This window comes from Littorina saxatilis, linkage group LG7 (genome assembly GCF_037325665.1).
Source record: "Littorina saxatilis isolate snail1 linkage group LG7, US_GU_Lsax_2.0, whole genome shotgun sequence".
Classification (NCBI taxonomy): domain Eukaryota; kingdom Metazoa; phylum Mollusca; class Gastropoda; order Littorinimorpha; family Littorinidae; genus Littorina; species Littorina saxatilis.
This window is the reverse complement of record NC_090251.1, coordinates 27667103-27693569: the sequence shown is the minus strand read 5'-3', so window position 1 is coordinate 27693569 and position 26467 is coordinate 27667103. Positions and strand designations below refer to the sequence as shown.

The 26467-nt window shown below is 40.4% G+C and overlaps 1 protein-coding gene across 1 annotated transcript; it reads left to right on the top strand.

Annotated features, from left to right (window-relative positions):
• The first annotated feature begins 9898 nt into the window (after positions 1-9898).
• LOC138971073 (serine-rich adhesin for platelets-like) lies at positions 9899-24525 on the top strand. The gene is made up of 6 exons (XM_070343677.1): positions 9899-10139; positions 12682-12772; positions 14316-14702; positions 15568-15718; positions 16241-16293; positions 18687-24525. Exons 1-6 carry the CDS (start codon positions 9987-9989, stop codon positions 19430-19432), a joined length of 1581 nt encoding a protein of 526 aa, XP_070199778.1. The 5' UTR covers positions 9899-9986; the 3' UTR covers positions 19433-24525.
• The last annotated feature ends 1942 nt before the right edge of the window (positions 24526-26467 follow it).

Below are 26467 nucleotides of genomic sequence, written 5' to 3'. Positions count from 1 at the left end.
TGGCGTCAGGCATTATGGGGTTAGTGCTAGGACTGGTTGGTCCGGTGTCAGAAGAATGTGACTGGGTGAGACATGAAGCCTGTGCTGCGACTTCTGTCTTGTGTGCTGCGACTTCTGTCTTGTGTGTGGCGCACGTTATATGTCAAACCAGCACCGCCCTGATATGGCCCTTCGTGGTCGGCTGGGCGTTAAGCAAAAAAAAAACACAATATAACAGGGGCTCATTTTGAAATTGAGGTTGTCAAGAGGAATGTAATCGGACATTTTTCAAACTAATCGCACCATCGATGCAAACTGCACGCACTCGCACAAATAAATGAAATCTACACACAGCAACACCGACAGCTTTAAATGATTTTAATGTCATTAAAACGGTTTAAACCCAAATAAAATTGAATGAAATCTCACAGATAAATTTACAATGACTATCTGTCTTGCTTGAAGAAAAGAAAAAAACGAAAAGGGAGTGGAACACGGCAACACACATTCTGAGTCACTCCAGGAGCTTCAACAGAAACACAGGTGACGATCGCGGAATGTTGATGTTGAGAACGTCTGACGCATGCAGTATGCGTGCGGTAGCTATTTTCCGCGAAACCCTGCGGAACCCCGGGGGTACCCCGCGAAACCCCGCTTCGGCTTCCGTAATAAGAAAACATTTTGTACCGGTGTCTTAGAGTTTAATAGCTGACAAGGAAATTGAGTAACAAAATAGCGATAAGTCCGACCCCGAAATGAGACCCTGATGTAATACTATTATTTGCTGGGCTATACAAGTTATGTAGGTATGCATGCATGACCCTGGGTCTTGCTGTATGACTGGGAATTGCAGATATGTTCTTCAAAAGATGATGCCGTGTCTGAAGCATCAATATAAACGCTTATAGCTCACAGCTGAAAAGAACACTTCCTTACTAGTACGAAACCAAATGACAAACTATCAATTTGAATACAACACAGCTTCATAAGAACTGCTCAAACAAGGACCAATAAAAGAGAAAACTGAAGACCGTGGCCTTAATCTTACAAGTTTGAAGTTAAAACAAGTTTTGCAAACAATACATGTGAAAGAATGTTGTTATGCCTGAATATTTAAAAAAATTAGTTAGTGTTCCCAGAAACTTGAAATTTGGCATTGTTGTTTATATGTCGACCTAGTACCCAAATATATATAGACATTCTGGAAAACGTTATTTGTTTAGGAATATGGGGAACGTGGATATGGGGACCTTATTAATATTATGTTTTCACATATATATTTAAATCCTAAACAAATAACGTTTTCCAGAATGTCTATATATATTTGGGTACTAGGTCGACATATAAACCACAGTGCGAAATTTCAACTTTCTGGATGTTCTATGTACCATTGTTAAATATCTAGTTATAAGTTCTTTTTTAGTTATACTTTTAAAACGACAAGACATGAACATGTATGTCCTTTTTTTTAATTTTTTTTTTTATTGTTGTTATGTTTGTTTGTTTGTGTGTGTGTTGATCGATTTAATTTTTTTTTAAAGTTAGTGTTCCCAGAAACTTGTATTATATATATAATAAAAGTTTCTGGGAACACTAACTAATTTTTTTAATATTCAGGCATAACAACATTCTGTCACATGTATTGCTTGCAAAACTTGTTTTAACTTCAAACTTGTAAGATTAAGGCCACGGTCTTCAGTTTTCTCTTTTATTGGTCCTTGTTTGAGCAGTTCTTATGAAGCTAACTCTGACACCAGCCGGTTATTTGGGAACTCGTTTTCAACTGCTTGCAGAAAGTTGAAATTTGTCATTGTGGTTTATATGTCGACTTAGTACCCAAATATAAAAAGACATTCTGGAAAATGTTATTTGTAGGATTTAAATATATATATATGAAAACATAATAAGGTCCCCATATCCACGTTCCCAAAAACCTTGTCTGAATATAATAATATATATAATAAATGTTTCTGGGAACACTAACTTTTTTTTTAATATTCAGGCATAACAACATTCTTTCACATGTTTTGTTTGCAAAACTTGTTTTAACTTCAAACCTGTAAGATTAAGGCCACGGTCTTCAGTTTTCTCTTTTATTGGTCCTTGTTTGAGCAGTTCTTATGAAGCTGTTTTGTATTCAAATTGATAGTTTGTCATTTGGTTTCGTACTAGTAAGGAAGTGTTCTTTTCAGCTGTGAGCTATAAGCGTTTATATTGATGCTTCAGACACGGCATAATCTTTTGAAGAACATATCTGCAATTCCCAGTCATACAGCAAGACAAAAATTGGCTCTTTGCAGTCTGCTGGGCTATACGCGATATGTTATGTATGTATGCATGGCCCTGGGTCTTGCTGTACGACCCTGGGTCTTGCTGTACGACCCTGGGTCTTGCTGTACGACCCTGGGTCTTGCTGTACGGCCCTGGGTCTTGCTGTACGACCCTGGGTCTTGCTGTACGGCCCTGGGTCTTGCTGTACGGCCCTGGGTCTTGCTGTACGGCCCTGGGTCTTGCTGTACGACCCTGGGTCTTGCTGTACGACCCTGGGTCTTGCTGTACGGCCCTGGGTCTTGCTGTACGGCCCTGGGTCTTGCTGTACGACCCTGGGTCTTGCTGTACGACCCTGGATCTTGCTGTACGACCCTGGGTCTTGCTGTATGACCATGGGTTTTCATGTCACGTACGACATACAAATCACGATGTTCAAAGTTTTGACGAATTGAGTGTGACTACGATTCGTAAAACTTGAAATAGGAAGGTGTTATTGCTGTGTTTGATTGGTCGATCTTTGTTTAATGACAAAACAATTAATAATGCCAAGATTTTTAATGTGTACATAGTTCCTTTTCAGCTTGTGATTTATAACTCGTTGTGACAAGTTAAAGTTTGTGTAAGCCCTTAATAGACTCTTTGCAGTCCGCTGGGCTATACGCATTATGTATGTATGCATGACTCTGGGGATTGCTGTATGACCCTGGATCTTGCTGTATGACCCTCAATCTTGCTGTATGTCCCTCGGTCTTGCTGTATGACCCTCGGTCTTGATCAACAATGATCTGCATTTTTACTCAATATTTTCCACGAAGTACTGGGATCCTTGTATTTCTATCTACTCTGCTTTAATCTTGCTAAGACAATTATGTTGAGACGTCATAAATCAGTACTGGTATATTCTCGGAATTGCGGTCTGGTACCCTGTGATATCGGTTTGAAAAGTAGGGAAGGAGGCGATGTGAAGTGCCTTTAGTCGCTGCTGTCACAGTGGGGAGATTGCTAATTGGAGAAATGATTGCATGCAGAAAACGTGGTGATTATGATCCCACGTGACATTTTTACCGCCTTTCATTGTGTAAAAATAGCTTAAACGACAAAACAATTAATAATGCCAAGATTGTTAATGTGTACATAGTTCCTTTTCAACTTGTGATTTATAACTTGTTGTGACAAGTTAAAGTTTGTGTGGGCCCTTAATAGGCTCTTTGCGGTCTGCTGTAGGACCCTGTGTCTTGCTGTATGACCCTGTGTCTTGCTGTAGGACCCTGTGTCTTTCTGTAGGACCCTGTGTCTTGCTGTATGACCCTGTGTCTTGCTGTATGACCCTGTGTCTTGCTGTATGACACTGTGTCTTGCTGTATGACCCTGTGTTTTGCTGTAGGACCCTGTGTCTTGCTGTAGGACCCTGTGTCTTGCTGTAGGACCCTGTGTCGTAATGTATGACCCTGTGTCTTGCTGTAGGACCCTGTGTCTTGCTGTAGGACCCTGTGTCTTGCTGTATGACCCTGTGTCTTGTTGTATGACCCTGTGTCTTGTTGTAGGACCCTGTGTCTTGCTGTAGGACCCTGTGTCTTGCTGTAGGACCCTGTGTCTTGCTGTAGGACCCTGTGTCTTGCTGTACGACCCTGTGTCTTGCTGTACGACCCTGTGTCTTGCTGTACGACCCTGTGTCTTGCTGTACGACCCTGTGTCTTGCTGTAGGACCCTGTGTCTGGCTGTATGACCCTGTGTCTTGCTGTATGACCCTGTGTCTTGCTGTAGGACCCTGTGTCTTGCTGTAGGACCCTGTGTCTTGCTGTACGACCCTGTGTCTTGCTGTACGACCCTGTGTCTTGCTGTACGACCCTGTGTCTTGCTGTAGGACCCTGGCTCTTGCTGTACGACCCTGTGTCTTGCTGTATGACCCTGTGTCTTGCTGTACGACCCTGTGTCTTGCTGTACGACCCTGTGTCTTGCTGTAGGACCCTGTGTCTTGCTGTACGACCCTGTGTCTTGCTGTAGGACCCTGTGTCTTGCTGTAGGACCCTGTGTCTTGCTGTACGACCCTGTGTCTTGCTGTACGACCCTGTGTCTTGCTGTAGGACCCTGTGTCTTGCTGTAGGACCCTGTGTCTTGCTGTAGGACCCTGGGTCTTGCTGTATGACCCTGTGTCTTGCTGTACGACCCTGGGTCTTGCTGTACGACCCTGGGTCTTGCTGTATGACCCTGGATCTTGCTGTATGACCCTCGGTCTTGCTGTACGACCCTGTGTCTTGCTGTATGACCCTGGGTCTTGCTGTACGACCCTGGGTCTTGCTGTACGACCCTGGGTCTTGCTGTACGACCCTGGGTTTTGCTGTATGATCCTGGGTCTTGCTGTATGACCCTGGGTCTTGCTGTATGATCCTGGGTCTTGCTGTATGACCCTGGATCTTGCTGTATGACCCTGGATCTTGCTTATGACCTTCGGTCTTGCTGTATGACCCTCGGTCTTGCTGTATGACCCTAGGTCTTGATGAACAAGGATCTGCATTTTTACTTAATATTTTCCACGAAGTACTGGGATCCTTGTATTTCTATCTACTCTGCTTTAATCTTGCTAAGACAATTATGTTGAGACGTCATAAATCAGTACTGGTATATTCTCGGAATTGCGGTCTGGTACCCTGTGATGTTGGTTTGAAAAGTAGGGAAGGAGGCGATGTGAAGTGCCTTTAGTCGCTGGTGTCACAGTGGGAAGATTGCTAATCGGAGAAATGATTGCATGCAGAAAACGTGGTGATTATGATCCCACATGACATTTTTACCGCCTTTTGCTGTGTAAAAATAGCTTAAATGACATGTCTTAAAGCTCTGCTTAAACTCGTAGTAAACCTCGGTGTTTACGCAGGTTCCTAGCTAATCGTGTATAAACTTGTCTTGCAAAGAAGCAGAGTAGATAGAGATACAAGGATCACAGTTCTTCGTGGACATTATTTTATCCTCTTTTCTTTTTAAAACCTGGTTTTTACAAACAGGGGAAAGTACCTCATCGTTTCCAGAGCCTCACAATTATATGTCCTTGTAAACATGGTTTATCAGAAGGACTGGTGACATACCTTCATTGGTAATTTTTAGGTTTTTTTAGTTGGCAGCGTGGGGCGTTTTGAGACGGCTCGGTGTAGTCAGCTGGACGTTAAGCAATGTTTAATAATATATAATATGTTGCAAATCGTCACGCTAATGGGATAATTGCCTAACTCACTTTTGCAAGTTTTGAGAAAAAGCGATTTGTTCAGCAGCCTCTGCATTGAACTTTGGGTTCTGTACTTCAGTAGAATGAACTTTAATCCAAATTTCTATTGATCTTGTTTACCATGGGATGCACATGCATAGACAGAAAAGCATGGGTATGCTGTTAAGATAACTGACTTATGAGTTAGGCAATTTTGCTGACATGGCATCAGCAACCGTTTCTCTTTGCAATTTCTTTTCGGAATTTTTACAGATGATTGACACAATTGTTGGCGTTATTATGGAACCGTTGTCTCAAAACTATCTAACTCTGAGTTAGGCAATTATCCTATTAGCGTAATGAAATGTATCATCAGATTTGATTTTGATTAATTTTTTTCCATTGAAATGCTTTTTTGATTTTGAATTTTGTTCCCAGGGTCCGCCCTGGGAGGTGGGGGGGGGGATCTCTTATTTTGGGTTCTTAGTCACCTCATGCGCCCCAATGGGATAAGAACATATATTTAGGTGAGCCTTTATTGTCATTTTTAGTCACCCACCCAAAGGAAAGGGGGGTGACTGTTACTTTTGTCAGCGTCCCTGCCTGTGTCTATCCGTCTACACATACGGTTGGGTGATTTTAGGACCCGTGGTCCTTTTCTTGTTTATTTCTTTTTTTCTGCCTCCCCATTGTTCAGTCACCTGTTTCACTTTTACCATGGACTTTGATTCATGGTGTTTAAGAAATAACGATTTTCGATGTCAAAATAAAAGCTGAGTTGTGATTAATGTTTATTTCAGGTAAGAATTAACTTGGTGCGTAATTACACAACACGAAAAAAGATAAATGCAAGTACAAAATTGGAAATATATTTAGTTTGATAATCTAATTCAATGAAAAGCCTGATTTCTGTACTTTTTTTTCTTGTTCTTGTTTTCTCTACTTGAGCACGTTTTTTTTTCTTTGAGAAGTATGTGTCCTCCGACTACGCATGGCTGTCTGTGTTAAAAGTATGTGTCCTTCGACGACGGTCGGCGAAGAATGTTTTTAGCGACTGTCGGCGAAGGTTAATCATGCTTAGTGACATCATATTTCTTCAAAATCATGTTTTTTGGGTGCGATTATTTTTTTGCAAACATATTACAAGTTAATAATTTTCGGTTCAATGACTATACATAAGACTGTATTATCTTTAATGTTCTTTTTAGTTATCAGTAGATTTAAATGACTGTATTTTATTTTCGGTAACAATCCACCTTTTTGCAAGACGAGGTATGTCTTTTTCTTTAAAACAATAGTTGCTTATGTTATTGTTTGTGTTGTTGATGCTGGACTAATAAACAACAGTATCTGTTTAAAACCTTCATGAACAGTGTGTATTGTGTAAACAGGGAGTGACTGCAAGCGAGTATTGTGCTCTCTCTCTCTCTCTCTCTCGCTCTCTCTCTCGCTCTCGCTCTCGCTCTCGCTCTCTGTGTGTGTGTGTGTGCTATTTTTTTCCGCAAATATGTTCTTGCTCTCTCTCTCTCTCTCTCTCTCTCTCTCTCTCTCTCTCTCTCTCTCTCTCTCTCTCTCTCTCTCTCTCTCTCTCTCTCTCTCTCTCTCTCTCTCTCTCTCTCTCTCTCTCCCCCGCTCTCTCGCTCTCGCTCTGTGTGTGTGTGTGTGTGTGTGTGCTATTTTTTTCCGCAAATATGTTCTTCAAAAGATTATGCAGTGTCTGAAGCATCAATATAAACTTTATAAGCTCACAGCTGAAAAGAACACTTCCTTACTAGTACGAAACCAAATGACAAACTATCAATCAATCAATCAATCAATAGAATTTATTTCCAAAATGCAAAAGCACATGATTTTGTTTTAAATGTTGCAGTAAATCATATATCCACGTCCACACTCACATTCACACCCAAATTGTCACAGCATAAGAAACATGGTTAAATACTATTTGCACAACCGACTATCAATTTGAATACAACACAGCTTCATAAGAACTGCTCAAACAAGGACCAATAAAAGAGAAAACTGAAGACTGTGGCCTTAATCTTACAAGTTTGAAGTTAAAAAAAGTTTTGCAAACAATACATGTGAAAGAATGCTGTTATGCCTGAATATTAAAAAAAAAGTTAGTGTTCCCAGAAACTTTTATTATATATATTATATATTCAGACAAGGTTTTTGGGAACGTGGATATGGGGACCTTATTATGTTTTCATATATATATTTAAATCCTACAAATAACATTTTCCAGAATGTCTTTTTGACTCACATGCGAAGCAAAAGTGAGTCTATGTACTCACCCGAGTCGTCCGTCCGTCCGTCCCCCCCCGTCCGGACGTCCGTCCGTCCGTCCGTCCGTCCGTCCGGAAAACTTTAACGTTGGATATTTCTTGGACACTATTCAGTCTATCAGTACCAAATTTGGCAAGATGGTGTATGATGACAAGGCCCCAAAAAACATACATAGCATCTTGACCTTGCTTCAAGGTCAAGGTCGCAGGGGCCATAAATGTTGTCTAAAAAACAGCTATTTTTCCCATTTTTCCCATTTTCTCTGAAGTTTTTGAGATTGAATACCTCACCTATATATGATATATAGGGCAAAGTAAGCCCCATCTTTTGATACCAGTTTGGTTTACCTTGCTTCAAGGTCAAGGTCACAGGAGCTCTTCAAAGTTGGATTGTATACATATTTTGAAGTGACCTTGACCCTGAACTATGGAAGATAACTGTTTCAAACTTAAAAATTATGTGGGGCACATGTTATGCTTTCATCATGAGACACATTTGGTCACATATGATCAAGGTCAAGGTCACTTTGACCCTTATGAAATGTGACCAAAATAAGGTAGTGAACCACTAAAAGTGACCATATCTCATGGTAGAAAGAGCCAATAAGCACCATTGTACTTCCTATGTCTTGAATTAACAGCTTTGTGTTGCATGACCTTGGATGACCTTGACCTTCACATGTATTTTGGTAGGAAAAATGTGTAAAGCAGTTCTTAGTGTATGATGTCATTGCTAGGTTTAGTTATTTGACCTTGACCCTGAAGGTCAACGTCATGTAAAGGTCAAGGTCAAGCATGTGAGTCGTATGGGCTTTGCCCTTCTTGTTATATTTGGGTACTAAGTCGACATATAAACCACAATGCCAAATTTCAACTTTCTGCAAGCAGTTGAAAACGAGTTCCCAAATAACCGGCTGGTGTCGAGTTAGCTTCATAAGAACTGCTCAAACAAGGACCAATAAAAGAGAAAACTGAAGACCGTGGCCTTAATCTTACAAGTTTGAAGTTAAAACAAGTTTTGCAAACAATACATGTGAAAGAATGTTGTTTCACCTGAATATTAAAAAAAAAAGTTAGTGTTCCCAGAAACTTTTATTATATATAGTATATATTCAGACAAGCTTTTTGGGAACGTGGATATGGGGACCTTCTTATGTTTTCATATACCTAATAATAACATTTTCCAGAATGTCTTTTTATATTTGGGTACTAAGTCGACATATAAACCACAATGCCAAATTTCAACTTGCTGCAAGCAGTTGAAAACAAGTTCCCAAATAACCAGCTGGTGTCAGAGTCCCCATATCCAATGTATTATGTCTATATATATATATATATATATAAATATATATATATATATGACAGCTAGACCTGTACTTGTATTTTAGCCGTCTTGGCCTCGTCTTTCTAGCACAAACAAGAAATTTTAGCAAATTCTCAAAGTATGTGGGTGACCCCTAATATGGACCACCTTCAGCAAATAGAAGAAAATAAAACATAAAGACTCGTTTAGTCATGCATTAAAAAGTTTGAGGAAAATAACCCATAACTAGCCCTCAAGCTTTCAAAAAATAGACAATCAGTCTTCCTTACGTGAAAGGTGATAATTTCTCTTTTTTTCTCTCTGTTTTTGATACGTTTCGTAAGTTCCTTGTTGTGCTTCAAATGATATTCTCATCAAACCAAAACAAATAAAGTTGATGAATATTTGAATAATTGACAATGAGTTGAATGGCTCGTGTTCTTTTGACGTATAGTGGGGCTTCTTATTATAGTTCGAGATGGCCTCTTCATTGGTCAATATTAGGCGCCCAGGCTCCTAATATTGACCGCTTGTGAATTGTTCTGTATTTGATTTTTGCTATATGTATATCAAAGCTACTTTGCTCTGATTTTGCCTGACGGTTTACTGCAGAGAGAACAACTTCCAAGAAAGCAAGGTTGCTATCAGCATGAAACAAAACGTGGTCCATATTATGAGTCTTTCCCCTAATTGTTTATAACACTAGATTGTATTTCATTAAAACAACAGAAAAAGACAGAATCTGATTTCTTAGCGTCAATACGAACGTCACTCAAATGTACGATAATTGAAGTTTGAGTCCAACTACAGAATGTTCTGTTATGCAATCAAATGTATTATGTATGTTTCTGTCACAGGTTTTTCAGAAGTGAAGCAAAATAAAACCAACGGATGTGGTGGTCAAGTTTTTTCAATCCTAGAGTCTCGCTGGGTGAATATAAAAGAGCCCATGTGTGTAAAATATGTCTTTGATAAAATCGATAGCCCGTACAAAATGCAGGTGTTCTTGCAAATGAACAGCAGTCAAATTAAAGATGTTAGCTCGACCAGCATCGGCAGCAATTCAACATCCTGTTTCAAAGTGGAGACATCAATCATCAAGGTAAAATGTTTTGGTCATCTTTTTCACGACTTTGCATTTATAACATGCTGGGTAGCAAGAACAAAATCACAAAACAGTATCACCTGTTGGTAGGTAACAAATACCCGGTTTCTATATGTGCGGGACGAAGGTTACAAATGGATTATCAAAAGCACACCCAATGGAAACGTTCGGAGTTTATTCGCTTCTTCTCATTCACGTTTCACCTGACAACGACAGTACACGATGCCTCGCAGTGATTTAGTTAATTCCGAAGACAAACGAACCAAAAAGTCTGCACAAAAACCCTCTACAATCAAATAACCACAGGCAAACAAAAACATGCTTCAATCAACAAATGAACCCTACCCAACCAATGATCTGTCCATTACTGTAACCTGCAAAAAAAGAGGATTTTTTTTCGCGGCGCCCCGCTGTTTTCTGTTAGGCTGAGAATATTGCTTTAATGTGCCCATGCGCCCGCGAATTGTTTTCTCCCGAAACGGTAAAAAGGAAATAACTTCCTTTTGATTTTGTAACCGAGCAGACGTCACTTGGGATTTCTTACAACTTCGATCGGACATTTTACGATTTTTGTGCAATGGCGAACCGCGGTAAGTAAATGAGTAGTGGTCTAAAGGAGCTGATTTTGGGTCTTGTAGAAGAAGTATAACGTTCCAGAGTTGTTGTGTGGTTAGTAGGAATGTGAGAAAGTTGCATTTTTAACATGTTGAAGGAAATTTCGAGAAGACAAGAGAACAGATTGCAAGAACAGTCGACGGCATTGTGGACGCCATGAAAAAAACAGAAGGCGGTACCGGGAATATTTCACGGGTTGTTGTGAATAATGCGCACAAAACTCAAAAAGCATTCAATCTTATGGATAAAAGGGTGCGTCCTTGTCGAAAACCTTCAGAGCAATCTTCATTCTGCCGGAGACAGACGACTGTTGTGAGAAACAGCATGTGATTAAATGACAGTGCGACACTTCATAAAAAACGCTGGCGCTGGACCCGAGTACTCTTCAGACTGGCTCGCTCCCCCAGTATGAAAGTTGTTGTCTTGTGCAAGTGGATTTAAAAAAAAAAAAAAAAATTATTTATTTATCTTACACAATTAATAAAATTATTGGAGTAAAATAAAACATTAAAACGTTCATAATAAACAAAAGTAAACAAGAATTAAAAAAAATAGACCGCCCATGCCGGGAATCGAACCCGGATCACTTGGATTTAAAAAAAAAAAAAAAAAAATAATTATTTATTTTACACAAAAAAATTATTAGAGTGAAATAAAACATTAAAACGTTCATAATAAACAATAGTAAACAAGAATTTAAAAAAAAATAAAAAAAATAGACCGCCCACGCCGGGAATCGAACCCGGATCACTTTGGCCATAGACGAATCGCTTTCCACCAGGATCACTTGGATTAAAAAAAATTTAAAAAAAATTTAAAAAAATATTTATTTTACACAATTAAAAAAATTATTACAGTAAAATAAAACATTAAAACGTTCATAATAAACAATAGTAAACAAGAATTTAAAAAAGAAAAAAAATAGACCGCCCATGCCGGGAATCGAACCCGGATCTCTTTGGCCATAGTCGGAAACGCTTTCCTACAAGCCAACAAAATCTGACAATCGCCAGTGAACTCAAATGCCTATATTCCTCGTGCAGTGGTACACGCACGCAAAGCACGCAAAGCGGCCTGGTGTGGTGTCGCTGGCTGGGCGGTTTTTCAGCCGAACGGCTGTTCTATCCCACCGCGAATCGCGCCCGCCGTTAAGAGTGGCTTTTGTGTTTTTTGGGGCATTTAGGTCCCAGGTAACATTATGAAGTTTTAATACGATCAATCGGACCTATTATCAAGTTAGTGTATCAACTTTTGAACGAACTGCGCCCAGTAGTTTCCCAGCAATAAGCTGTTAAGTCGAGACGAACAGACAGACAGACACACAATTAAAGTCTGCTGGACCCTCCTACTGCGTACTCGGGGATAAGTCGGTATTCTCAAACACCTGGAAGAGACAGTACACAATTTCAATTTTACCGTGGCCTGTGCAGTCACCCGAGTCCAATTGAAAATACATAATGTTATGGTCAGTGCTCAAGAATATCGAGAAAAACGCAAGTTTCGGATCAGCATCAAAAAGACCCCGAGGAACATTTGCTGGTTGCATGTCTTGAACTGCCGCTAGTCGTAAAAAAACAACTATTTGATTTCATTCCACGACCGAGCACGCCTCTCGAACGCCATCTTGAGAAAGAAACGTCCCTTTATTTTTGTGCAGGGGTCGGTAGCAATAACTAAAATTTCTTAAAAGGTTTTAGTCATTGTTTGTTTGTTTGTTTCATTATTTGATACCTTCTGACACTCCTGATGATACCTGGGTAAGGTCCTGTGCTTTGTAATTAACATTATCACCTATCGGCACGCTTCCGTAGAAATAATGATCCTAATGCATGACTCTCCAAAGAAATCGCCAAAGTTTTTCTGAAAAGGCAAAATATGTGCCCACCCGTTTTCAAACTGACACCAATCACTTATTTGTTGACAGATACTTTTTAGGCTTTTTGGTGGAGGAGGAACTGGAGTAACTGCGACAAAACTGTACAGTGTTGCAGTCCAGGCAGGGGGCTGTGAAGAAGGTAAGTAGAATAGTTTGACAACTCTTTGATCTTGATTTCGGATTAACGATAATTGTGAGAACAACTTCTTTCCCGTCTCTTTGTAGATTTTTCAATTAATCTATACTTCAAAGGATACCGGAATGTTTAAAAGGCACAGTCTTTTCCGTGAAAATAGTTCTGCACACTATCTGTTATCTGAAGTGGCTTTTGCATGGGATAAGACCATCCCTCCACTTGGACATTAACCCAGAATCAAAAGCTTGACACACTCATAAAAACATGCACAGACAGATAGACTGTTGATTTTTGGCAAATTAATGTCGATGTGAAGAGATGGTCTTATCCCATGTAAAAGTCTGGCCAGACCTGAAATGTCGAGCTGATTCAATTAAACAGGAAGCGCTGTGTTTTTAGCGCTTCTCCCAGATTCAGATAATTTGGCCAGAAACTTTCTTGTTCTTCACAGTTTCTCGTTTGGCTTTTGAAAAAAAGAAGAACAGAGTCTCGTACATCAGGACAATCTTTAACTTCGTAGATCAAAAGGTTTCAGGGGCGGGGATATAGCTCAGTTGGTAGCGCGCTGGATTTGTATTCAGTTGGCCGCTGTCAGCCTGAGTTCGATCCCAGGTTCGGCGGAAATTTATTTCAGAGTCAACTTTGTGTGCAGACTCTCTTCGGTGTCCGAACCCTCCCCCCGTGTACACTACATTGGGTGTGCACGTTAAAGATCCCACGATTGACAAAAGGGTCTTTCCTGGCAAAATTGCTTAGGCACAGTTAATAATTGTCTACCTATACCCGTGTGACTTGGAATAATAGGCCGTGAAAGGTAAATATGCGCCGAAATGGCTGCAATCTACTGGCCGTATAAAATTTCATCTCACACGGCATCACTGCAGAGCGCCTAGAACTGTACCCACGGCATATGCGCGATACAAGCGTCATTGATTGATTGATTGATTGATATTTCTCGCAGTAAATCGAAGAATCGAATAATTGGACACCGGAGACATGTGACAGGATAATAATTGGATTTGATGTAACTATTTATATCCGTGGAATTTCTTGCACTGGACCTTTGCCTGTCTGTTCAATCAAATACATTGAATAGCCAACATTCCGTCTGAAGTTTAAATCGAAAAGAAAGCGGCTCAAGAAACAACACAAGGACATGAAAGTTGCGTGATCTGTATGAGAAAATAGCATTTTCTTTTTTTTTCATTTGTTCAACAGTACCACCTGTAACTGTCAGCTGTTCATTACTGAACAATCATTATTTGATCTCCACCTTGCATCTGGCGCTTCAAAAGCAGTACCTGTAGTAATGGCATGTCTTAAAACTACGTACAAGTATTTACTTGTTAGGGGCAAGGAAGGGGGTAGGGGTACATGGACTGCTCTCAACGTGTTTGCTTTTTTGGGGGATTTGTCGCTATTAAAACTTCTATTGTATCAAATCACTTTGGAACATTGATGATAGTGAGTCGTGGTTTTTGCTGCGATAAAACAAATATAATTACAAACACACACACCTGAAAATAAATAGTCACAAGTTCGACAGACTGCACACCATCCCATGCTGCCTTCGAAGAATCCACGTGCACCAGAGACACAACTGTCCCATCTTCCACTGAGTCTACCAAGTCTACCAAAACCCACGAGGGGACGTCTTCTGTGGCTGAAACGACTGCATCATCATCGACGACTGCATTCTCATCGACGACTGCATCATTATCGACGTCTGCATCATCATCGACGACTGCATCATCATCGACGTCTGCATCATCATCGACGACTGCATCCTCATCGACGACTGCATCATCATCGACGTCTGCATCATCATCGACGACTGCATTCTCATCGACGACTGCATCATTATCGACGTCTGCATCATCATCGACGACTGCATCATCATCGACGTCTGCAAAAATAAATGTGCAGCCTTCGGGTACTGACCTTTTTACATTTAGTCACATTTTGACTTTCGGGGAAAGTTGAGGCCGCACTCTCACACCCTCATTTTTCTATCAAATGGATTGAAATTTTGGTCAAGCAATCTTCGACGAAGGCCGGACTTTGGTATTGCATTTCAGCATGGAGGCTTAACAGTTAATTAATTAGTGTGGTCATTTAAAATCTTGAAATTGTAATTAAAATTATTTTTTTATAAAACGATTCAAAATTAAAGTCATCTTATTTTTCATCATTTTCTGATTTCAAAAACATATAACTATGTTATATTCGGATTAAAAACAAGCTCTGAAAATTACAAATATAAATATTATGATTACAATTAAATTTCCGTAATCGATTTAAAAACAGTGTCATCTTATTCCTTGTCGGTTCCTGATTCCAAAAACATATAGATATGTTAAGTTTGGATTAAAAACAAGCTCAGAAAGTTAAAAGAATAGAGATATAGAAAAGCGCACAAGGCTTATCCTGCTAAACGCAAGCGCTACGACGCTATACTGACTGGCTTGTTAATTTCACTGCGTTTTACACGTGCGGGGGATTGACGAAGCTGTATTGTCTTGGTGAAAAAATGCAGTGCGTTCAGTTGCATTCCGTAAGTTCGACAACTTGTAGTAATTTCGCTTTACGCGACTTGTTCTTACCACGGAGGTGTAGAGTATTTCTGTTCAGAAGAATATGCCATGCTCCTTTGGCTTACAAACATGCGCGTGTGTGTGTGTGTGTGTGTGTGTATGTGTGTGTGTGTTTTATCTAGCGTGACAGTCTACGTTTAATTCCACTCTGCTTTGAAGTGAGCTCATTCCTTTAAGAATATGTTTCTGAATCAAAAACTACAGTTTTTCCAGCGACGTCAACGCAAACGACGGTTGAAGACGGAAGTAGCGATAACAACGTTGCTGTCGTCGCCGGGGCGTCTGTTGCTGCTGTGGCTGCTGTGGTTGTGTTCTTCGTTATTTTTATCGTCTACAGAAGAAAATCCCATCAAAGGTAACAGAAGAAAATGGTGTATTTTGTTTTCGAGCACAGTGACCTTCATTAAAGGTCTACTGAAATTACCCCTTTTAAATGAGTTGATATCCTTTAACTATCATAAATAATGACCTGTGCATCAGGTTCTAACTTTAATTGTGTTGGGTGTATTTTTCTTCGGATTAGACTCGTGTGTGTGTGTGTGTGTGTGTGTGTGTATGTGTGTGTGTGTGTGTGTGTGTGTGTGTGTGTGTGTGTGTGTGTGTGTGTGTGTGTGTCTGTCTGTCTGTCTGTCTGTCTGTCTGCCTGTCAGAGAGAGAGAGAGAAAGAGAGAGACAGAGAGTGAGGGAGGTGACAGACATGTATACACAGAGGCACAGGGAGCGACAGACATAGACAAACAGACAGACAGAGAGGTAGAGACTGAGACAGAGACATACAAACAGAAAAACAGGTAGACAGAGAGAGACACGCACAGAAGAGAAGCCACATGCGTGTGACTGTCAGTACATTTTCTAACCCAGTGCAACTTTATTACAGGAAACCCGAAGGCAAAAACAGAAGCATGGAGGGAATGTCAACGCAAGGAGGAGGTACATTTTCTCTCGTCAGAAAAGAACTAACCTGAATCTTGAAATTACATAGCTTTCAAATCTGAAATGTGACACATAATGTCTTCTAATGAAGCTGTTGGTCGCTCTTTAAAGATATATTTAAAAGCTTCTTGTATTGTAGACTCTGCAAATAAATCATTGCACCCATTAACGTACCACAACTTAAACATTCATTCCCGTGTCTATGCCATTAAAGGCCCGTCGCTTAAGACAAGACGACTGAAAGTGTTAGTATTCTTGACTTTAATGGCACAGAAAGTTTGAATGAAATGACACGAGGATAAAATGTTTTAGTTGGGGTACGAAAATAGGTGCAACAATTTGTTTGGAGAGTTTAGATCATCTGACTTGCCACACTGTCGCACGTGTGTATCCCATTGTATCGTGATGTTTGTGGACGGATATTGACGCAAAGGGAATGGCTTACCCAGGCAACAGTAAATAACTGTGTTCACTGTTTAATATAATTTTATGTTATGAATGTGATAAATGAAAAGTCAACATTGCCTGATTTTTCACATAGAAGTAAGTAACTAGCTTATTTCCCACAAGTATGCCTAAGCATTGAAAATTCATGCTGAACTTCTGCGGGGGGAAGGGGGGGGGAGAGTTCTTGCGCGCGATTGCTCAGGTTGTTGTGTTGTGTTTTTGTTTTTTAATCTATACTGTTCAAAAAAAGAAACGCATAGTTGCTACTTGCCAAATTTGTTTTATTTTTCGAAAAAATTAACAGAAAATCCAATATTTAGATTATTTGTTTGAAATTTGGTATGGACACAGTTGAATGCACACACAGTTCATTTGCATCTTCAAATCAATCAGTCAATCAATACGATTGGGTGCCGAGGCTGTCAAGTCAGTAGGGGGTGTGACTGCCTTGAGCAGCAACAACTGCCCGGCACCTTCTGGGCATGGACTGGATCAGATGCCGGATATCTTGCTGTGGGATGGTGTCCCACTCCTCCTGAAGTGCCTGCAATAGATCGCGGTGATTTGCCGGCGCTTCTTCTCGCCTGCGCACACGTCTGTCCAATTCATCCCAGAGGTGTTCTATCGGGTTCATGTCTGGCGACATGGATGGCCAGGGAAGCACCTGGACATGGTGGTCGGTGAGGAACTGGGTGGTGAGTCGTGCTGTGTGCGGGCGAGCGTTGTCCTGCTGGAATATGGCATCCTGGTCAGCCAGAAGAGGAAGGGCGTGTGGGCGCAGAATTTCCTCCACGTATCGCTGGGCAGTTATGCGCCATTGGACGTGCACCAGGGTGCTCCTTCCAGCGGTATTGATCGCCCCCCACACCATGCCGCCTCCACCACCATGAACGGGTGCCTCATCCACACAGTTGGGCGCGTAACGTTCGTTTACTCTCCGGTAGACCCTCCTCCGACCATCATGTCGCTGGAGCAGGAAGTAGGACTCGTCGCTGAACCACACGTGTCTCCAGTGATTCCGGACGGTCCAGCGAAGGTGCTGGTTGCCCCACTGTACTCGGTTCTGGCGATGGCGGCGGGTGAGGACAGCTCCTCTGTGAGGTCTGCGAGCTCTCAAACCAGCTTCATGCAGGCGGTTCCGCACGGTCTGGTCCGATAATCGGTGTGGCCCGGGGAGAGCCTGGACAGAAGATGAGGCCGACAGGAAACGATTCCGGAGGTGGCGGAGCCGTATGAAGCGGTCGTGAGCAGCAGTTGTCGCCCTTGGTCTTCCCGCTCGTGGCAAGTCAGCAACGGAGCCAGTGGCTTGAAACCTCACCCACAGTCTACTGATGGTGCTCTGGGACACGTGGAAGTGCCTGGCGATTGCACTTTGACTTTGGCCTGCTTGTAAACGACCCAATGCAATTTGGCGGTCTTCTCTGCTCAATCGGGCCATCTTTCGTCGCTGAATTGTCGTCTGATTTCTTTGTGGCGAACAATCCGCTTTTATGGGTTTTGGAAGACATGGTGAGAGCTCAATATTCCCCGAGTTTCACGAGATTACACTGAAGCATGACGAGTGGTCATGCCAAATGAGCAATTTTGACATTGTAGCCACTGATAACGCATGCGTCACGTGCAGAGCTCACTTGTGGCAATGGACGAAAGGTCGACGACCAGATAAACATTTTCTGCAGTTTGGTGGATATCCCTGTAGCCATATAACTAAATTAACCAAATATTACAAGCTATGCGTTTCTTTTTTTGAACAGTATAAATGTGCATTTGTTCTGCTAAGTTGTCACGAGTACTGTATTTATATGGCATGTTAATGCTGCCACGACTTTTATCATGTTCTTCGTGCAATGTTGTATTCATTTGGACTGCGTAAGAGAATATAAGATAGTGATTGCGTTTTTGCCCTTAGCTGTTAACCGTTTTGCACTTTATTGTATCAACAGCGGATAATCCAATTGTCAGCCCTGATGACCCCAACGAACTGGCGGAGGACGGTGCTCCAGGGCAAAATCGCAACTCCTTCACAGATGACTACACCTACATCAGCACCGGGGAATCTTCCCACCAAACCCTCCACCAGACGAACGGAACACTGGACGACGACTACAGCTGCATTGGCGATACACAAAACATGGCTACAGGCGTTCATGGGATGAACACAGCCCCAGCAAAGCCAGATCCTAACGATGTGTACAGCGTTGTCAACAAGCCAGGCAAGAAGACTCCTACTCCAGTGTACAGCCTCGCCAAAATTGTGGGTGACAAACCGACCTTGCCCAATCCTAACGATGTGTACAGCGTTGTCAACAAGAAAGGCAAGAAGCCTGACCTCGCACCCAAACCTGGACATTCGGACACCGAGTATAACACCATCAGCCACAACTCCTCGCAGAGAGCTGCAGGGGACGCAACGTTGGACACGTACAACAGAATCGGCGCAGTTGCCTCCCTTGGCTCAAAAGGGCTAAATGAAGAGTCTGCAAAAGCTGTGAAAGGTTCTCTTGTCGATGAGTACAACACCCTAGATTTTGCCAACACCCACCAGAACGCGACAAGGAATGAGAAAAGTGGAGCAGCTCGCGCAGCCTATGATCACGTGCGCAATGACCCGGATGACCCCTACAGCAAAACACAGATCGGAAAACGAAACGTCGTCATCGGTTCTGATTATGATCATGTGAAGCCCTGACAAAATAATGTCAAGTAAAGTTCATAAATCGGTGATTAGATTAATGATATTACATACCCAATATAATTTACTGCCCAGTCCTTGAATAGTTGATATCTGCATAAATGGATCTGTGATACTTTGCGCCTTTATAAAACGTCACCATTATTGTTGTACGTAGTATTGGTCTGAAATATGGCTCGGCTTGATCGACTCTGTGAAGGGACGGAGATTTTCTCTGTACACACACACCGGTTACATGGATGATGTAATCCACAGTAACGTATCATACATTATCAGTACATAAGAAAATACATGTAGATGCTGTTTTTGTTGTTGAAGCAAACTGTTTAATCACTTTGTAATATATTCTTTGAGATTCTCGCTCCGTGCTTTATGTATTATTATAATCCCGCATCATACCTTAAAAACGCCACCAATTCGTTCAATCAATTGTTTAAATGCTCGTACAAGTATTTCGAACACATTTATTGGAGTTGTACGCACATCTTACAGTACGGTAAATTTTGTATAAGATGCACTATTACCTTGGAAAACAGATCGACCGAAGAGCCGTCCGGTAGTGTTGTTGTTGTTGTTGTTGTTGTTGTTGTTGTTGTTGTTGTTGTTGTTGTTGTTGTTGTTGTTGTTGTTGTTGTTGTTGTTGTTGTTGTTTTGTTGTTGTTGTTGTTTTGCTGTTGTTGTAGTAGCTGTTGTTGTTTTTGTTGTTTGTTTGTTTGTTTGTGTTTGGTTTTTGGTTTTTGGTTTAGTTTTTGTAACGATCTGAACACGTGTCTCTTATTTACTGCTTGTCATTGCATGTCTTCCCCCTCTACTTCACAACGACTAGACCCCCTCAAATGAAACTGTGGCAGTTCTTGTAACAATCATTTGTCTGTAAGCATGCGAATTCATGAATTTTGGAATGTAAATTCACAAACCGGTGACGGATTTAAAATTATTTTCCGGAAATTTGAATAACATTTGAGTATAAACCTGTATTATGATCCAATTTTACCCAGGGTACATCTTGTATGTAGACTTGAGATCCTGAACGTTTTGATGCAATCCATTCAGCCATTGCTGAAATACAGCACTTTTTGTCATTGAACCCCTCACAACTCTCGTTGTCTACTGCTTATTCGGTCAACACTTTCAGCTGCATCAATAGAAATAACATAACACAAGAGATACGCAAGATAGCAAACAAAACAACCTGTTCTGGATAGATAATTGATTTTGCTTTCTCCTCGTATGAAAAAGTCTCCAAGTTGTGCCTACTCTGAATTTGTGTCGATATTTTAATTGGTACCTTACGTTTTTGTCCGGTCGATTTTGAGGATACAGGCTAACTTCGGCGGCGTTGACTTGACACCTATAACAGACATCTTTGATCCAAAAGTGTGCCAGATAGCCAAGTGAATGGTCTTTAATGGCATATAAAAGTCTGAATGAAATGACACGGGAGTGAATGTTTTAATTGGGGTACGAAAATGGGTGCAATCATTTTGTTGCAGTGTTTACTTCGGGTATGATTCGTGTGTGAGTCATAATACGGCAGAGTGATTGTCAAGTCGAGTGAAAAGGGTTGATGTCTGAAAGTGAGTCGATTTAAAGCAACGGAGCTGTCGGTAAGTTTTAGTAAGATGCCGGCAATATAATACAGAATGTAGGATAAACAGAATACGTGTTGTGTGATACCAGGTTTACACTTTATGTTCTGTTTGTCCCTAAATATTGAAAAGCTCGCTTTCACTCGCGTTTGAATGTTATTTTTTAAACCTTGTGTTAGCTTGGTATCAGGCATGTAGTTTTCTTTATATCTATATGCAGCTTCTGTGGCAAATACAAGAAATATAATGAAAGAGCCTTTGTGGGAACTGTGCTGTCGTGTCTGTGTTTGTACAAGGTAGGATCACTCTCGCTTGCCAAAACTAACAAGGACATAGATCGACAAAGAATATCTTACCCGTTGTTTATGGACTTGCTAGTCTAATCACGATCGTGGTGTACACGATTGTGTGCGGGCAATGTGTGTTGCAAACAGTAGACTTTCTTCACGAAGTGTGCTTGCATTTTCTTTAATTTAGTTTTTACATTTAGTCAAGTTTTGACTAAATGTTTTAACATAGAGGGGGAATCGAGACGAGGGTCGTGGTGTATGTGTGTGTGTGTCTGTGTCTGTGTCTGTGTGTCTGTCTGTGCGTGTGTGTGTGTAGAGCGATTCAGACTAAACTACTGGACCGATCTTTATGAAATTTGACATGAGAGTTCCTGGGAATGATATCCCCGGATGTTTTTTTTTAATTTTTTCGATAAATACCTTTGATGACGTCATATTCGGATTTTTGTCAAAGTTGAGGTGGCACTGTCACACCCTCATTTTTCAATCAAATTTATTAAAGCAATCTTCGACAAAGGCCGGACTTTGGTATTGCATTTCAGCTTGGTGGCTTAAAAACTAATTAATGAGTTTGGTCGTTAAAATTCGGAAACTTGTAATTAAAATAATTGTTTTTTTAAACGATCCAAAAATGGTTTAATCTTATTATTTGTCATTTTCTGATTCCAAAACATATACATATGTTATATTTGCATTAAAAACAAGCTCTGAAAATTAAAAATATGAAAATTATGATTAAAATTAATTTTTGGAAATCGATTTAAAAACAATTTCATCTTATTCCTTGTCGGTCCCTGATTCAAAAAACATATAGATATGATATGTTTGGATTAAAAACAAACTCAGTAAGCTAAAAAGAATAGACATACAGAAAAGCGTGTTATCCTGCTCAGCGCGACCACTACCGCACTATTCTGCATCGCTGGTCGATTTCACTGCCTTTGCCACGAGCGGTGGACTGACGAAACTACGAGTATGTGGTCTTGGTGAAAAAAGCAGTGCGTTCAGTTTCATTCTGTGAGTTCGACAGCTTGACTAAATGTTGTTATTTCGCCTTACGCGACTTGTTTTGTTTGTTTTAAGTGTATGTACTTAGCTTGGTGCAGGTAATGAAAGTCACCACCACCCTCTCTCTCTCTCTCTCTCTCTCTCTCTCTCTCTCTCTCTCTCTCTCTCTCTCTCTCTCTCTCTCTCTCTCTCTCTCTCTCTCTCTCTCTCTCTCTCTCTCTCTCTCTCTCTCTCTCTCTCTCTCTCTCTCTCTCTGGGTCAACTCACATTGAACTACGTAGTAAACTAATGTCAAAGAAGTGTACCTCTTATCTCGAATTAAGCACTTTCTGAATTGTCAAGCCAGGAAGTTATTTTTCACTGCTCATTATCAGTCTCTTATTTATTATGCATCCACTCTATGGGACTCAGCAAGTGATAATTCCTTAAAGCCACTCAGCAGATTACCCAAAAGAGCGCTAAAAGTAGTAGTATTAAAACAGACTACTCTCACCGACTCAGACTATATCAACGTAGGGGTCCTACCTCTGAAGTCAAGAATGAATTATAACAAAGGAATAATGATGCATCAAATTATGACAGGAAATGCACCCGAAACCATTTGTTCAAAGTTCTCTTTGAAGAAATCGACCACTTAATGAAACTAAACACTCCTCTTCTTAGGATATACCTATTTAGATCAAGTCTTGTTTCTTCAGGAAGCTGCCTCTGAAACGCTCTTCCGGATGCCCAGCGGCAATCCCCCAATACGGATTCTTTTAGAACCAAATACTCTTTCCATTTAATGAACTTTATACAAAAAATAAACTTGATTGGTATGTTCTCTTTGGATACAGATGTTCATTATTGGAATTATTGTGTATTTGTGACAAAATCACGAAGATTTGGCTCTGTGATACATTGTTTTGCTAAGCTAATGTATATTGCAAAGTATGCTTACTTTGCGTTTATCTTCATTGGTTTATACCCAGTTTTGAACACTACCTTATGGTCTACAATGCTTCTATATAATGCGCTTCATGTACATAAACTTATATGTTCTACCATTAATTATGTTTTAATGTAACAATAGGGTTTTTTATTGTTTTTTTTATGTCTACAAATTGTATGTTTGACCTATGTTGGACATAAGCTTCATAATGTACAACATTTCTTTCAAATTAAATTTAAATATATGCCTGTTTGTGCAGTTGGATATGTGTCTGCAGCATGTAGTAATATAAGCACACATTAAATACATAATGGCAAGTACATGAACATTGATAAAGGTTTCCCTTTACCCAAAAGGATCCACTTCAACACAATACATCAACATGTATATCGTAAATAAGATTTATTAATTACAAACTATTCATGTACCGTAAATACCAACATTTTCTTTTATCGTACGAGTGAATAAAATCATGTGCCCTCCTGTTAATCTGGAGATGATTAAACCGAGTGCCAGCTCACTCTGACGCCATCGGGGCAGGTTAATAAATCAGACGGGCGGTCCAGGAAGTGGACAGATTAGGAAAAGCCGTTTATGTGCAGGTAACAGCAAACACTGTGTCAGATTGAACCAGTTTGGCATATAACATCGACTGAAAAGATAGTGTGGTTGTTGCTGCTGTTTGATTCAACCCTAAGGTAAGAAGACGAAATAATTTCACATTCCTCTTCTGTTTGCTCACTGTCGGCCTGAAATGGGGTTTTTAAACTCAATGTTAAGTCCTGACAAACCTGTCGTTTTCGCAGTAGAAATAGTATGTAAAACATATCAGTGTTCGTGAAACCCAATGAGCCAAATTGCTCTGTAACGATTAAATATTAGCAAAATATCTACAAAATGGCCCGTATTCTAAAGAGTTTAAAAGGATATAACTGACCAAAAAAACCAAAAGATGGTAGATAGTTAAATTGCATTTGCAGTGCCCCAGTTTAAAACACCTGTAATCAATAGGGAGTCTCGAAATGTCCCGTTGTTATATATGTAAACCGTACTTGTTAATCATGCACCCAGTTTCTGGCACCTACAGAGAGTGATTCGTCCAAGTAACAAATCGCATTACTTCAGATTACGTTGCAAATTGACTGGGGAGTATGCATGTGTTTGCTTTCTGCTCTTTTTCTCGGGGATAAATATTGTAGCTGTGTGTAATGATAACGTTGTCCTTTATCAACTGTTGCTGGTATTAATGTGTTTGTAAATGCGTGACTTTTGTGTATGTGTGCGTCTGCATCTGTACGTGTGTGTGTGTGTGTGTGTGTGTGTGTGTGTGTGTGCGTGTGTGAGTGTATGTGTGAGTGTGTGTGTGTTTGCGTGCGCGCGGGTGTGTGTGTGTGTGTGTGTGTTTGTTTGCGTGCGCGCGGGTGTGTGTGTGTGTGTGTGTGTGTGTGTGTGTGTGTGTGTGTGTGTGTGTGTGTGTGTGTGATAGAATTGCAGTATTCATCAGGCAAAGAAATGATCAAGTTAAGTTTTATCCTCGTTTGTCTCTGTGGGGTTCTTCCTGGCGTCAGAAGTCTATGTCCAGCAGAAAGGTAGTGTTCGTACTTTTTCCTTTTTTTTTTAAGATTTGTCGAACAGAACAATCATAACGTGGCTTACAATAACAATAAATCAAGGTTTCTTTGTCAAATCTCGAGGTAGTATTATTTGTCTACAAAGAAGTCTGATCCGGTTTTTGCAACTGCACAATATTGCGATTTTGTTCACAAATTAAAGTCATTATATTCATGAATGAAAAAAGTCTTTCTGTACCTTATCAGAGCAACACATGTTTATACACCATATCGTTTTGCAAACCCCACCATTTTTTTCTGAGTTGCGATGAAGCTGCAAAGCTGGGTTTTTTCTTGTCGTCGGAGACATTTCTTTCTTTGCTCATTTACAACATATCGATTTCCTTTTGTAATGATGGAAAAATATTATTGATAATAGTTTCTAGCGATTTTTGCGGTTAAATTAATGGTCTCGGAGGTGACCCATGTCCCAAATTAGAATGACGTAAAAGGGAGAAAAAAATAGACAACAAACAGCAACAAGCAAAATCATATAACCAACCAACCAACCAACCATCCAACCAACTAACCAACTAACCAACCAACCAACGAAACAAGCACACACAAAATGCAACCGCGTTCTTAATGAAAGACGAAACAAAAGATGACTTCTGATTTTTGTTTGGGTACTGAAATGCATGAACTAAAGATTTGAACAAATGCTATCCCTCCCCCTCCTCTCTCCATCCCCCCTCCACCCTCCCCCCTCCCCCCCTCCACCCCCTCCCCCCCCTCCACCCCCCCTCTCCACCCCCTCCACCCCCCTCCCTGGTGGTTGTTTTCTTTCTCATTTTTTTGTCATTATTGATTACAATAAAAAAAATAAAAAAAATAAATTAAAAAAAGGATATATTATTGCAACGTTCATTGCAACGACCATCTTAGAGACATTCTAAAGATAATTCATAGCATCAATCTGTTATGTCTCTTGTTTGCCCACTTTAAAGGTCGTTAGGTCGATGTTCTTGTGATTTTTTTTTTTTTTTTTTTTTTTTACACAAGAACAACAAAACCAAACAATGTGGACATTATGAACGTTCTACCTGCTTAAAAAGACAATAATTATACAGTCAAAGAAAAACAACAAACATAAACAAAATACAGACACACACACACACACAAATCATCACATCTCTGCACAGCCCAGCTTATTACCTAACCAACTCTTCATATGAGGACCATGATTCTAAAAAAAATTGTGTAATGTTACCAGCATTGAAACGGGAATATTTTTTCTATTTCAAATCTATATTTCAAATTCCTTAAAAATATTTCTAACAGTGGCCTTTGTCTCTTGTAACTTACTCTAATAGATATAGAACTTTGTGATTGTTTTGCTTTGTCCTAGATTAAACGTGTCAACATTTTAACCATGTTTGGTTTTGTAAATTGCTGCTGTTATAAGGTAAGAACATCTCCCAGAAGTAAAAAGGTTAGTTTCATGAGGCCTAAAAAAAAAATAGGTGTGGTTACGGTAACCCGACCTACCCTATTTTTAGGGGCCGACCCTATAACTTGTTATTACCTTTGTCAACAACAAAAAAACCCGAGTGCAGAAAACGCAATGAAAGCGAAAGCGCTCGAGTCGCACACTTATTTCCCTG

Coding starts and splice junctions, on each gene's coding strand:
- LOC138971073 (XM_070343677.1), top strand. CDS start 9,987: ATGTGTGTAAAATATGTCTTTGATAAAATCGATAGCCCGTACAAAATG. Junction 15,719..16,240: donor AGAAGAAAATCCCATCAAAG/GTAACAGAAGAA, acceptor ACTTTATTACAG/GAAACCCGAAGGCAAAAACA. Junction 16,294..18,686: donor AATGTCAACGCAAGGAGGAG/GTACATTTTCTC, acceptor TTGTATCAACAG/CGGATAATCCAATTGTCAGC.